This window comes from Diplotaxodon limnothrissa, linkage group LG9 (assembly GCF_057381915.1).
Source record: "Diplotaxodon limnothrissa isolate DT_005_m linkage group LG9, D_limnothrissa_male_GT1.1, whole genome shotgun sequence".
NCBI lineage: Eukaryota > Metazoa > Chordata > Actinopteri > Cichliformes > Cichlidae > Diplotaxodon > Diplotaxodon limnothrissa.
Window position 1 is genome coordinate 11,002,230 of NC_140604.1, and position 15,852 is coordinate 11,018,081.

At 41.1% G+C, this 15,852-nt stretch overlaps 1 protein-coding gene across 1 annotated transcript; it reads right to left on the reverse strand.

The window, feature by feature from the left end:
* Positions 1 to 611: 611 nt before the first annotated feature.
* LOC146625167 (leucine-rich repeat-containing protein 31-like) lies at positions 612 to 4,407 on the reverse strand. Its single transcript, XM_085362136.1, has 8 exons — positions 4,308 to 4,407; positions 3,008 to 3,151; positions 2,709 to 2,771; positions 2,066 to 2,248; positions 1,789 to 1,956; positions 1,546 to 1,710; positions 1,274 to 1,429; positions 612 to 1,000 (listed from the first exon to the last, which is right to left on the reverse strand). Exons 1-8 carry the CDS (start codon positions 4,405 to 4,407, stop codon positions 612 to 614), a joined length of 1,368 nt encoding a protein of 455 aa, XP_085218262.1.
* Between the last annotated feature and the right edge of the window lie 11,445 nt (positions 4,408 to 15,852).

Consider the following 15,852-nt stretch of genomic DNA (forward strand, 5'->3'; position numbering starts at 1 on the left):
TCCGTAACTCACGGCTTTTGTCACTACAGGAGCAAAGGGGTGTAACCCAGCTGATACCTCGGTGCTCTGATGACACCAACAGAAGTCACTCAGCCCCCGTAAACAGAGAAACCACACAGTTTATCCCTGTGGAAAGAAAATTACCACCATGAAGCAGCCAAAAAGACGACAACAAAGTTACAGTGGGGACAGACCCTTTAGCTGTGATCAGTGTGGGAAGTCTTTTAATCAAATTAGTCACTTAAAAACACATCAGCTCATCCATGCTGGAGTTAGACCACTCAGCTGTGGCGAGTGTGGAAAGTCTCAGACTGTGACAAGCGAATCCCCTACACGACCACATAGTTCGCTCTTTCTAACAGTTCTTTATCCGGTTGCTCGTTCGTACAATACTCGGTTGCTTTTCAGCTGCAACCCCACACGCAACAACAACCTCAGGTCCCGACAAGTCCAAGTGCAGAATGATAAAGTTCATGAGATTAAAAAGCAAATTAATTCCACTGTCCTTCATAAACTGAAGACCTGATTGCGCTTTTCTTCCCTAGTGCTCTTTTGAAATCTCTCTGTGATGATTTGTAATTTGAGATCAGATAACTCAGGCTTTCTGCTCCCTACTCCTCAGGCGGACTCTCTTCTAGGCTCTCCTGACTGTTCCCTTTACATGCTGATGATGTGTCTTGTAAATCTGGATCCCTTTCCAGCAGGACGCTCCTCTTTTTCAGACAGTACCTCAGCTGCTCTCTCTCCTGACAGTCAGCTGTCCACCTCTGCATGGCCAGTCGAGCCAGCGCCGGCATTTGAGGCAGAGCTCGGAGCAGAGCGGGCAGCCAGGCTGAGCACGGAGCAGAGGTTGAAGGTCGCAAACTGACATCCACGTCTTCCAGAGAGCCCAGACCTCCTGCTGCAAACAGACTGCACCAACCGTTGTCTCCCACCAAGCTGTTGTAGGACAGATCCAGTGCACGGAGTGAGGAGAGACAGCCCCGTCTGCACACGGCAGCTGCACAGAGGAAGAGGACCCATTGATAACTGATCACTTTATGCCTGTTCACTTTACTGTTTTGTTCACAATGTTTCTGATGGAGACAAAAATAACACCGAATAGTTTCATTGTTTTGTTTTATACGACAGCTACAGATGCTGGCAGCATGAAATAAATGAAAGAAATATCAATTTCCTTCAGGCTTTACTTGTCTTAATATACATTTATGCAGCCTAATGATCCACTACAGACCAAAAAAGAAAAAGTATAATGTCATTGTGTGTTAGTTACCCAGATGTTGCATGTCATCAGTGGTGAGCTCGCAGCTGCAAAGACGGAGCTCGCTGACGACTGATGGCTGCAGAGCATCCAGCAGGAGCGCCAAGTGACCGCCAACCACTTTACACCAGGAAATATCCACCGTGCGCAGATAGGACACCGCCAGGGCTGATGCATAAACACAAAGTTTTCACCATTTCAGGCTAGAGGGTGGAAGAGGTATTCAGGGAGAATGACTTGAAGGAAAACTTCTATAAATAAACAAGTGTGTGTGTGTGTGTTACCCAGAGCAGTGAAGGACTTGTTGCTCATGTAGCAGCTGTTGAATGGCAGCCGCCTCATTTGTGTCACAGGGAGGGCGGAGACCAGCAGGTGGACCACACCTCCCACTTCCTTATTGGATGACACATCAAGCTCGGTCAGTGCAGTGAGAGAGGGCAGCACCTGGACTGAAAAACAACGAGTCACATGACTGCTGCAGCGAGCATGCGATTAGTGTCCGGCGTGTGAGATTGGTAGCAACTGACTCAGAGCCTCTAGATCATCTCGCGTGAGGCAACACAGGTGGAGGTCGAGTCTCTCCAGGTGTGTGACGTGAGCCAGGTGAAAGGTGAGGCGGCTCAGTCCACCAGCTAGAAGTTTGTTACAGGACAGGTGCAGCTCTCCCACAGAGGGGAGGCAACGGAGTGAACCACCTGCAGGACAACCAGAGGTGTGGGTGTTTTTTAATTTACCCCTCCGAGACTCTTATAGGACATAAAACAAAAGTAGCAATAAAAAGGAAAAATCCAGAGATCTTTGTACCGAGAGCATCAAGGCTGTCAGGCGTTAGACCGCAGGCCTGCAGTCGAAGCGTGGTGAGGGAGGTGGCGTGAGAGAGAGAGCTGACCAATTCCCTGAAGCCACCAGTGTCCACTTCCTGTGTGAGCTGAGCATTACAAGAGACGTCCAGCACACAGAGTCTGGGCAGTGTAGCCACCATTCCCCCTGAGAGATTTATGAACAGAAAAACCTCATCCATACACATGTATCAACAAAGAGACAGCAAAAAAACAGATAAGAACATAATAAAACACCAACTGACAGCCCTGTTAAAATGGATCCAAACTGCTGCTCCTTATGTTCTCTTCTATAATATAACTATACTATACATCTAACTAATAATGAGGTCGGTGTAGGCAAACTAATCTTCAGCCCGCTTTAGACACTCAGATTCAGTCTTTTTCCCCTTGAGTCTTTATCATCTCACAGAGAGAGGATATTCCTTATATGGTCATCGTTGCCTCATAAAGTAAACAGAGTTCAGATAAATTAGCTAAAGCTATCCTCTCAAGACAGAATTTTTTTCTGTGAGTTAGTTTGAAATTTCTCTGTGAGCCAGTAAATCAAAATGAATGATCAAAGCTGTAAAACTGAGGGCTTATGCGCAGTGGATGAACCAATCCACCCATCAACTCGTTCCAGGAGATTTCCATCTCTTCCACCTGGGGGAGGAACTGCAGCAACGTTGCTGAGAAGAAACGGCAAGAAAAACATCTGTCTGCCTTTCTGCCAGCTGACGTCTTACAACGAAGTCACATTACTTTATTCAGACTTAATTTTAGATGCTCCGCCTCTTGAAATGAAGCTGCATCAACTAACTGTCTGCTGGGCTCCGTTGTGTTTGTGCCTTTGGGAGTATTTTTAATGCAGTTATCTGACAGATACCATGTCTGTCTTGTGTGACAGGTATGTGCGTTTTTGTACCAAGCTCCAGCAGCTCTGTAGCCGTCAGATCACAGTGAGCCAAACTGAGGCTCTTGCTGTCGGCTTTCTTCCCGAGTCTCTTCAGGAAAACACACACTCGACCCCAGCCGACGTCCCGCTCACTCTCTGCTGACGCTGCAAAGCCTGAAACACACGATACACACCCACAGGGCTTAGCATGTCACTGTAAACAGATTTTCCACAGTAACCTCTATTTTCTTGAGCTCTGTATTTTGTTTCTGAACCTCTGATTTTACGCACCTTTTTAAAAAAAAAATAAAATAAAGCTTCTAGTCCTCTCATCAGATGTTGTTACAGTCTGGCCCCAGATCTAAGAATAATGAAGTCAACACAGCAGTGTTAAAAACTGCTGGTTTGGGGACTCCAGTGAACCACAGTGGAAGAGTTGGAAGAGACATGAATCTTCCCAGCAGTGGCCAGACTACTGAAATTACTCCAAGAGCACATCAAGGACTCATCTAGGATGTCACAAAAGAACTGCAGGCATCACTTAAGGTCAGAGTTCACGATTCAACAATAAGAAAGTGACTGCTGACCAACAAAACATCTGGATGATCCCCAGACTGACCAGATGTAACAGGTTTAAGTCCAGTTACATCAGGTTTAAAACGAATACAACTTTTCAATCAAACATGGAGGTAGTGTGATGGGTTGGGGCTGCGTTGCTGCTTCAGGTCCTGGACGACTTGATGTAAATGAACCATGAATTCTGATCTGTACCAGAAAATCCTGAAGGAGAATGTCCGACCATCAGTTCATACACTGAAGCTCAAGATCACTTGGGTTATACAGCTGGATGATGAGCCCACCTGAGAATTTCTCAAATAACAGAATGAAAGTTTTGGACTGGCTTTGGAGTCCAGACTAAAGTCCAATGGAGATGCTGTTTATGCTGAAAAACCCTCCAATGTGACAGAATTCACACAATTCTGCGAAAAGGAGTGGGGCCAAAATTCCTCCCCAGTGATGTGTAACATTTGTTTTTATTTATTATTGATGCATGAACCTTCCCCCCCAAGGTTGGCACAACCAGTTTTGAGGCTTAAGGGGCGATGACTTTCACACAGGGCCAGGTCGGTTTGGGTAGCTTTTTCTCTTTATCAATGAAACCATCATTTGAAAACTGTGTTTTGTATTTTCTTGGATTAACTTTGACAAATATTAGAATTTGTTTGTTGATTTGAAACATGTGCATGTGGGAAATACTGAAACAAAATGCAAACTTTTGATGAAAACGTGCTAACATTTTTTACACAATTCAAAGCATCTTGAATCAAGCAGAGCATCGGCACGTTCTGGTTGTTCTCTCTCACCTCGTATTCGTTCTTGTTGCGCATGTGTTTGATGATGTAGTTCGCTCCGTCCACAGCTGGCTTCATTTCAGAGTACAGCTGATCCGTCACACCTCCATCATCCTGGGGTTTCACCACTACACACACACAAACACACACCTCGATTTAAACATCCTCTCTGCAGGTTTTACTGCAGAGTCCACTGATCACGTATACGACCAAACAGCTGGCCCCAGCAGCATCAGACTCCAACACAAAGATACAAAACGACTTGTAATACTGATGTGCTAAAGCCTGGCGACGAAGGCCACATCACTACATCTGATTCTGATTTCCTGTCACAATAACGCAGCATCTTATAAACACACTCAGGTGACGGTGCGTACATGCTGCATGGGTGACTCGAGTGGTGAAGCCGTGTCTCTCCGATTGTTTCTCAAACATCAGCTCGCTGCGAGACTTGACGGTGTAGTACTCGTCCGCTTTGGCGATGTAACCCACTGAACTCGATCGTCGCGGCAACGCTCCATCCCACGCTGGCTCTGCCTCCGCAGGGTGGGACATGAACAAGAGCCGAGGCAACCGTTCGAGGAAAAACTGGACGTGGACAGAAACGTGTTTATTTAAATAAAACTCAGAAAGTTTTATATTTAATACATTACTATTGCTGTATGGCACTATTACAGTACTACACTGCAGTGTGTCTGAAAGCTGACACTTCAAGTTGGCATATATTGGACAAACAAAAGTAAATCAAATATAAACAAGTGAATTTTAATGCCATAAATATTCTAAAAAAATGTAGTCATTGAATTAATGCTCAAATACACATAAATACATATATGTAGTATTTAATTCTGTAGTTATGTACCTTGATATTGATTCTCCTATTTTTGCTTTTGAATTAATTTTACTTTATTATTTTATTTTCAGCTGTGCTGCCTCAGCACTGTCAGTGTGAATCAGTGAATACACATCAATAAGCAGCAATGCATTAAAATAAGCTGGGAAAATATTGTGAGAGAAAGATGCAAAGCAAATAAAAAATTCTGCAGCTCAGGTCACAACTCGCACTCCGTTAAGAACTCATATTACCCCAGTTCTTCAGCAGCTTCACTGGTTGCCCATAGAGGCCAGAATAAATGTTAAAATCTTACTTCTTACATACAGGTTTATCCATAAATCTGCTCCTTCATATTTGTGTGACCTGCTCCATATCACCTTCTCAGATCATCATCTGCTATTCATCTTACTGCTCCATCCTCACACCTTAGTACTCTGGGGAACAGAGCTTTCAGTCGCTCTGCTCCTCGGCTCTGGAGCTCTCTTCCTCCTCCTTCCTCCTGTTGACTCCCTCTCCGTATTTAAGTCACAGCTCAAAACACATCTGTTTAAACTGGCTTATTCGCTTTAATGCTGATTTTATCTGTTGTCAAGCTCTGTTTTGTAATTTTAACTTATTTTATGTATTTTATGACTACTGTTCCTTTTATAAATTTTTGGTTTTTGTAAGGTGACCTTGGGTTTCTGAAAGGCGCCCTCAAATAAAATGCATTATTATTATTATAAATAAGTTCTAAATAAATAAATCAGTAAGTAAATAAATAAGTTTTTAAAACGTGCAACAGATATTTAAAATAAATGCACAGAAATATTCTTTGGCTGCTGCTTAAAATGTGTAATATGTTTGTGCATTGAATGGTATATTTTATAAATTCATTTCACCTGGACAGGATGTACATCACATGTTGTAGGCTTCATGTGTGTGTGTGTGTGTGTGTGTGTGTGTGTGTGTGTGTGTGTGTGTGCAGGTTGAGGACGACCACACAGTTTAAAACGACCACAGTAACTAGTACGACTGTATTTATTTTTCCCCTCTTTGATCTATTATTTCTTTCTTTTTTAAATTAAATATACACATTATTTTCTCAATTTTCATTTCTTGTTATTTGTCAGCGAGTGTTTACAGACTGGGAATTTTAAAAAACAGCAGTCCATATTTGGAGAGTCTTCACCCCAAACAGGAAAACTGTAATTCTGGGCATCAGACTGGCTCCAAAGCAAACAGCTGTGCTACACTTTACTGAACAAATGATGCGCTTCCAGTATGCAGACTCTTTCTCCAAGTTCTCATTATTACTTCAGTCCCGTTTGAAGGCTTCTGTCCTGCAGTCCATTCCTCTCATGACTCTCTCCTTTGAGGCTACAATTCCCAACTGTTGGACGTCACAAGAGAGATACTCCCATACGGTTTATGACAAAATTTGATCCGATTTGATTGATGGCCCTAATCATGACCTTTTGACCTCCCCCCTCCCCCCCGGAAGTGTGTAATTTGATCCCCTAAGCGTGACGAATTGCATCCGGAGAAGGGAGGGGGAACCCCCGGAAGCGCGGCACCTGTTGTTGGGAAAAAAAAGAAAAAAGTTTTTAGAGGGAGGGAGGGTCTGCGGCATGGGAGGAGAATAAAAGCAGAGAGGAGGAGTCCGTCACAATTTCTAAGGCACAGACACAAGATGGATCCTTTCATTCTGCAGCCCAGCAGCGCCCCTGTGTACTTGGACGCGAAGAAATCTGCTCCCCCCTAAAGAAGGCTTTGAATATGACATATTCAAATACAGCATATTTACTATGGAAGGCCTCGATCCGGACCTTATGACCCTACCGGAAATACTCCGGAAGTGTCTAGTCATTTTCAGACCTGATGCATCATGTTCCCTAAGCATGAGGGGAGGGGTATGGTTGCTGGGGGGAGATCAGAGAGGGTTCCTGAAGCACAGCGGTGATGCAGCAGTTGATTTTGTGCTGTATAGAGAGACAGAGCGGCGGTTAGTTTTCCGCAAACTCATAGTTTGAATTCTGTTTCGATATTATGACAATTTTCTCTGTATTTATTTATTTAATTTTATTTTTTTTACAATAGCCGATGTAATTTTACTTTCACAAGCTGCACCGGCGCTTGTAATGGGAAAAAAGAGTGACTTCCTATTGCCTGTAGAGAACCGTTTCTTTCAATAGTATTTTATTTTCCTATAATACAGACTCAGTAAAAAAAAAAACCTTTAAGATGATCAGCCTAGCAACAAATTGCATTTTTAGGCTACACCATAGCTTGTGATGAAAAGAAGAACTTTCTATCCGCTTGTAACCTACAGGCTGCCTACCCCGTATGTGTAAAAATGAATAAATACCCCTTAGTGAATACTACTTTTCCTTTTGAGAGTCCCTTTTACAAGGGACTGAAAAACAAACCATAATTGCCGTGACAGGCGATCTTGTTTCACACACCGCGGGTCAAGGAGGAGTGAGACAGCAGATATCAGTTTTTTCTCAATGCTTATAACGCGCCCCCCCAAAAAAATATTATTATTATTAAAACATCTATATGAGGTAGGTTTTGCGCAGCCTGCTCCTTGTCAGACCAAAGTAGAGAGTTTTTTTCTTCATTACTTTTACAATGGGTTTTCTCAATAGACAGAAAATGAAAATGAGGAGTCAACAGCCGATATTATCATTGCTTGTAACCCAGTAAATAATTTCGTACATCTCCACATAAAATAAGCCTTAGTGGAAAAAAGCTCATATTCGAATAAGATTATTAAAGCACCCCCCTCTGTGGGAAAGAGTTTTTTTCTCAGAGTCGACCATGAGGCGAGTTTTGTCAACAGCAAGAACAAGGGCAGACAACTGTTGCCCATAAAGTAAAACAAATATCCGCCTCTAAGTCGTATTTTACCGTTGCAGAATGTGGAAAACAGACAGCCCTCACAGGAGGCACCCAGGGGCCCACCTCACACACCATAGTTAAAATATTTAAATTTCAACTAAATTTGTAGTAATGATCGGATTTCCTCACTTATCTACACCACACTCCTTGTCCTTGATTTCTTATCGTTTCTTATCGTTCCTCTGTCCCTTAATAGAAACCACATATATAGAAACTATCCTCCCTTTCAGTTGTCTTTTGCACTTCCGTGTCGCAAAGCAGTTACTGTAGGTTATTTTCTGCTTATGCATTAATGTAATTAATTAACTTATTTATCCTTAAGTAAGGTAATGACTTGAGTTCTAATGCTTTTTGTCTCTTGAGTTAGCTGTCAATGTGGGATTTTTTTTTCCCCTTTTGTCCAGTTAAAGCTGCCTTTCATTCTTCAACACAGCTTAAACTCTAATAGGTAAGCTTTCTTGTAATTTCTTAGTTCTTCAGGCTTCTTGAAAGACATCCGAGACTCTTCTTTGGATGCTGGCTGCCTTTTGTTTTGTTTTCTGTCAAGATGATCCCACACTGCTTCGATTATCTTGAGGTTCGAACCCTGGAGAGATCAATCCATGACTGATGCGTTGTTTCATCCAGGCATACTTTGACTACATTGGCAGTATGTTTGCGATCATTGTCATACTGAAAAATGAAGTTGCTGCCAATCAGACACTACGTGGTATTACATGGTCGATCAAAATCTGGTGGAACTTTTCTACATTCATAATTTGATTAATTTGGATAAGAGCTCCAACAACACTGGCTGAAATCCAGCCTCAAAGCACGGTAGAGTATCCACGCTGTGTTAAAGACGGCTATAGACATTCACTGTTGTATCTCTCTTCGGACCTCTTCCATGCATATTTCAAATTTGGATTCATTACTCCATAAGACATATTACAGCTGATTTCTTTTTCCAGTCAATTTCTTGTGTAATTTGGCACACCTCAGCCTTATTTTTCTCTGTTCTCCTTCCTTAAGAATGGCTTATTAACAGCCACCCTTCCAACTCAGATAACTTTTGATGAGGTTTCATGAAATGTTTACAGCACTTGAGTTACTCGCCACGGCCATCCTAAATGCTAAGAATACTAAACTTTAATTCTAAATTACGTAATTAACGTTAACCAGAAAAAACAAGCCAAAGTCGAAATGTTGCTGAGCTGACCTGTGGTATGCTATGTCTTCTAAAGCACGTATAATGTAAACAGAACTGGTCTTTGCACAGAAGCCTGTGGAGCTTCATAATTAACCTCAGTGTGTGAAGAGGACTCTCCATTTAATAATAGCTGTAATAAAATGTTATGGCCGACGGTGTTAAACGCTGCACTTGGGTCTAGCAGTGAAGATTTCAACTTTTCAATATGAATGAAGGCTGAAAACTGATTAGATTAATGTCTGATGATCTTTTCTGTGCTTCTTCAAGTTTGTAACACCAAACATATTAAAGGATGATGTAAGGTTCACAGGAAGAGTTTAATTAGACACACATTTACTATTTTCTTTATACTCTTTCTTTCTTGACATGTTTAATATGATTACTATCAGAGGAGAAAATGAACCTTGTGTAGTCTAAAAACTTTTTTATTTAATCAAACTGTAATGTTGTTGAACTCTGACGGACGTGTCTTTTAATCTTGTCAACAAATCCTTAATCATCTAAATCTGCCATTTATCATCTTGTAAAATGTTCCCTCTGCTTCTGTTGCACATCTCCCCGGACACTCTCTGCTTCACCAGCCCTGTGCAGCTGGTTCAACCCCTGCCTGCCTCCTTAAACTGGGGTGTTTAAATCTCTTTACCTCTGTTGTGAACTTCACACAAAGTTTGTGGTAACAAAATCAAACTGACGAGGATCTCGTTTGAAAAACACACACACTCACGAGACAAAATAAAAACAGACTGCTCAAAGCAAAAGCAGAGCCCTCACAGCTGGTAGTACAAACACAGTGACAACATGCGTATTAGATACCCTCAGTGCCAAAAGCATAAATATGAAAAAATGTGATCACCAAGAATATCCTAAAAATGGCATTGTGTTACAGTAAAAAAAAAAAAAAGTAGCCAAATTATCATCTGAAAATGTTGAATTTTAGTAAAAACAATGCTCTGTAGTTTGATACTGTCGTTACAGACAAAGCAGATGTTTAAAGCCTTCGGACGCTCATTTGAAACGCATTCATTCTCCTTATCAGCTGGAAACATTAAAGCCGTAAAATGACTTTTTCAAACGGATAAAAACTATTGAACAGCAGCAATGTTGAGCCTGTTCCAAAATTTGAATGTACATGTGTTGAAGGTGCGGGTCTTGTTGAATTATTAAACATACTTTCTTTAATTTTTCGAGCCACAAAAACAACAACTTTTAATTTTCTTCTACTTGAGTATCGGCCTCGGGTAGCTCTACTTATCATTGCTCAGTCAGTTGTCTGTTTGTGCTACTTTTTTTCAAGGAGCACTGGATTATTGGTAAGGGTGACTTTATGTGTTTAGCTACTTAAGTGGAAGTACTGCGGAAAGTTTTACCTTACATACATAGATCTACCAGTACAGCTTCTGAGGTATCTGTTTACAAAATGTTATAATCTATTCAAAGGTTCTTTGCAATTTTACATTGATAAACATTATCCTTAACACATTTGGCCCACATAAAGTACTATGGCCATCACACGGTCATTTAGAATTGTTTAAATAACTCGTGTCTTAAGTCCTTCCATCAAACAGAAAATAATTTTAAAAAAAAGGTTCACTTTTACATCACAAAATGTTAGAAATATAAGCCGTAAAAATCTAGTGTGTGTGAGGCTGTGTAAGTAAAGCTTGCCCTTCACACCTGCGTGTAATAAACCATTTGTTGGGGGTTGTGGATTTGGCACCTCAGCATTGTGAAAGTGGGGAAACATATTTCTGACTGTGCATAAGATTCCTCCTTACAACTTAGAATCTCAGTTCTAAATGAAATTCAGATGTTTTTTTAAGTATGGCTAATGTATTATTTGACTTCTAAGGCACACACACACACACACACACACACACACACACACACACACACACACACACACACAAGAACAACACAGAGAAGAAGAAGAGGGGGTAGTTTTACTACACATCATAAAAACGCAATCATTCATCTTCCAACTGTATCTTTCTGTTCTGGCTTTAGAATCATAGGTTGTTTACTGAACTGTACTTTGAGAGTCATACTGTTGTGATACTGGGGAGAAAAGGGTAAGGTTTAAACCATTACAGAGAAAACTTGAATAACCTAAAGAGTGTGTGAGACCGCTAGCTGTGTTGTTCAGCAATAAACTCATCTACAAATGTGTTAGTAAAGAGCGACTTGTACTTCTGTCCCATTAAGCAACGGTTTAACAAATTTCACTGCAAACTATAAAAGGAATCTGGATTTATATAGAACATAGTAGTGATGGATTAAGTGCAGGAAACACTAGTATAAGGTGTCTATTGAACAAATCTCCTTCAGCGTTCAAAATGACCAAAGTGAGGACCACAGGCGTTTCTCTCGGTTGGTTGTGTTTAGGGAAAAAGCAGCTAAATACACTGAGACTGCTCCGCATTGTTAGCGAGTTAACTCTGGATATCTGTAGGTTTTGTCAAACTTGGAGTGAACAAAAGCAGAAAAACAGTAAAAGATGCAGACGGTGAAAGTCTGGTTTATTTCATGAACACAATGAAACATTTTACAGTCCACAGAGCAAAGTAGCATACATGATAAATAGATACACATAACATGAGAAGTAAAACTCGTCGTCTTACCACATGTTATATTCAGTAAACTTAAAATAACCACAGAAATTAGAGTTTAGTGTTTTAAGTCATCTATTAAAAAACATGAGTCAACATTACTGAAGTGACGCTTTAACGATGCGTCTTATCACCGTGTTTATGATGATAAAACATGTTCTCTCGTTAGTAGATGTCAGCGCTGTCACTTGTCATGAAAATGTCCAGAGCCAGGGTTCCTCTTTAATTACCATTGATCGTTAATAGGGTCACAAAAGATTTGTCACATTATCCCCATAAACAAAATGCTTTTATAGAAATCAATGTGATACAAATATTTAGATTCTTGATTCATAATGTGCAAGAACTCAAAATCTTTAGAGGTTCATATTTATAAAGTATCGCAAATAATACATTTATACCATTGTATGAGCTACACTTCTTGTAAAAACTGATTGAAAAAAGCTCCTGTCGTGACCTTCCTTCTGTAAGGACACACACACACACACACACACAGAGAGAGAGAGGGGGAGATCATTAGGATTGGAGGCGTTTTTGGATTTTCACTTATTGCTGGCTTTACAGTCACATAAAATTCATTCCAATTTTTTTGCCTTTGCTTCAATTAAGGTGTTTCTTTAAATCTACAGCAGCTTCCTTTTCAAAAAGTTTACTGACATAGTAAGGAAGTAGCTAGGGAACTCAGTAAGTATGAGCAACAACAGCTTAGGGACTGTTTCTACAATAAAGAGGAATTCATCATCATCCGCAGTTCATCAAAAAAAAAAAAAAAAAAAAAAGTGCCATTAAAAACAATTCAGCAGATCCTCAAAGTATGGATACAATCTGTTTTCAGCTGTAGAGGTACGCTTCACGTACTTATCAACATGCAGTTTAGAGGCTTGCATTAGAGTGCTTTGGTACTTGGGCCTCTTTTATTTAGCACGGTTATACCATTGTGTATTTAGCTATATAAATATGCTCAAGAGTCTATTGTATGTTTGTCATGCAATTAAAAATTCAAAAATATAATTTTTAAATCAGTAACTTTGCAAATTTAGAGGAAATGTTTTTGGATAACAAATGTGTCACATTTTCAACAGGGTTTGAATAATCAGCGTTAACACAGAGACATTTATGCGCTGGGTATAACAGACGTCCTTACCTTGGAGCAGAGAAACACGGTGTATTGTTGCTTTTCTCTATTGTATAGCAGCGCCCGACTGTCAGAAACGCTCTGTGCGGGTAGCAAAGTCGGATCCAACGCACATCCAGGAATCCGTGTGAAAGAAAGGTCTCGCTGCAGCTAGGCTCTCAGGATAGTCAGGCTTTTATTTATATTTGCATTCTGGTGCGTTAAAGCAGCCTCTGTGTCCCGCTTGGATCCTCATTCCGAAAATTCAGATATTTAAATAAAATGGCGAATTGGTGAGAATTGATGAGGAGCCACTTAGATCCGTAAAATGAGGTTTGATTAAATTAAACTCTTATGAACAGCTATGAACTCTACCTCTCTGCTGATGTGTTCCAAACAAACGATGTCTACACGTCCAAACTGTGTGCTAACTACCTCACACCACTGTGTCTGGGATCCGAAAAAATAAAAAGTTAAAACGCTATACCTTGCGGCAGTTGTGAAGTGCTGAGGAAACTACTGTGTGTCTGATGGGGTGTTTTTATATAGGTGGACTTGGTTTCAGTTGGCCTCTGACATGATAAGATAAAATAAAGGAAACTGTTTGTAATGGAACTACAGTGCTGGGATGCTCTTGATAAAGGGAGCCTCTTTTATTGTTTTATGACTTGTTTTGCTGACTGTTGAGGGCCTAACTGTAACCAACTCTGTCTAACTGTTGCAGAGTTAAGAATCTGTAGTTTTTAGAAGTAACACAAGAAAAGTTTATTTCTAAAGGAATACCTGTTGTTTGTGGTGCTCTATTTAAAACTATTAGTGTCATGAACCGAAGTTCAGCGCACAAGCTGGACCCAGAAGCAGAGCCAACACACACAGGAGTACGAGAAAATAAACTTTATTTTAACTGAAGGTGTCCCGGGAGGGTAGAAGGAAAACACGTGTGAAACTCGAGAAACCAAGGGACCGGGAGATGAGTCGCGCAGGAACGCCGAAAACGGGACTGTGGGAGGCTGCAACAGAAAAAGGACAAGAATTATTGGGGCGCAGGGAAATAGCAGCATACGTGGGGGAAGAGTATGAGTCTTACGGTGACAGCGGGGCCGTGGGAGCCGGAGGGAGGGGTCAGGGTCCGCGCTAAATTTGCAAAGTTACTGATTTAAAAATTATATTTTTGAATTTTTAATTGCATGACAAACATACAATAGACTCTTGAGCATATTTATATACACTCAACAAAAATATAAACGCAACACCTTTGTTACTGCTCCCATTCCCCATGGGATGGACGTAGAGACCTAAAATTCATTCCAGATACACAATATAACCATCCCTCCCAAACTGTTGTTAAAAATCAGTCCAAATGTGTGGTAGTGGGCACATCTGCTATATTGAGATAATCCATCCCACCTCACAGGTGTGCCACATCAGGATGCTGATCTGACATCATGAGTAGTGCACAGGTGTACCTCAGACTGCCCAAAACAAAAGGCTGGGAGACACAGCACAAAACTGAAAACACTGACATAAGACACAGACCTTCAAAGTAAAACAGGAAACCCACAGACTGAACTCAGACATGGTACAGACAGAGAAAAGAGGGAACGCATGGGCAGACACTAAGCAGAGGGAGCACAGAACCAAAACCCTAAGAACTAAAAAGTCTAAACCCAAACATTTAATCAAAATAAACTGGAACACAAGATCACAATAATAATAAACACAAAACCCTGGGTCAAATGACCCAGAACCATGACAGAAAAGTACAATGGAAAATTACAATAAAATAATATGTTTCATTTATAAGCCAGTGGCACAACAACCCAGGTCCCTTGGCACGATTTACCCCAACCCCACCAAAAAAGGCATCATCCAGCAGTTTTGAGCTAACATCATGCTAGGTGTATAGACTCATAGTTTAGACACCAAAGCAAACATTTGTGAAATGTTTTTGAACGTAAATATGCTTAATTCTCATGCAATGAGGCTCTCCTCTTTGCAGGATGAATAAAATTCAGATCAATTCTATAAACTTCATTGATCCCGAAGGTTGGCCCCGAAGGAAATTGGGTTAAGGCTGCCTGCCTTATGCCAGCGCCATCTTACCCTTCCGACCATACATACATTACGCAAACATCACATGGGGAAGACAGGTCAGAGAGGTATAACAACGGAAAATGCACAACATGAGGAAAGACGAGGAGAGAAAAGAGCTCCCCCCAGAATAATACTCAATACGGGGGGGGGGGGGGGTTGTTTTGGTTAGTGCGAACAAACTGCATCCAGTTTTACAGTTGGTCTAATGTCCGTCACTGGTCACCAGGACTCTCAATTTCCATTTCAGAGCCATGAGCTTCTCCAAGATCTTAGATCCATATTGCGTTAAATAAACACAGTCTGAGTACAGAATTTACAACTTCTTCTTGACGAGAAACCTGGGCTTGGGAGAGCCCGATTGTCCTGCTGAGATGTTTGCTGCTGGATACTCGATGGTGGGTTGCGTCGTGTGTCTGGCGACACTCTCGATGGAGGACATTGCATGACATTTACCAATTCGGAACCACGATAACAGAGTTCTGGCTGATTGGAGCTGGTTCAGACCTGGCTTATTGAAGAACAAGAAGCGGCTAAAGCTGTTCAAAATCCCATAAGGCTGGCCGACATGATAGACGATGGGTCTATCATCGGCTTCTCATCGTGAAGAAGTTGTCAATTTCGTTAAGGGACCAGTTGGTCAAATCCATAATTCTTCTTTAAATTTTTAGAGAACAAGTCTGGGAGACTCTCTGAGGGTTAGAGAGAGGCGAGACTATACAAAAGACATGAGAAGCCAAGCAGGAAAGATAAGGGAGAGGGAGAAGGAGAAAATGCGACCGCCTCCATCAAGAGCCAAGAAAGA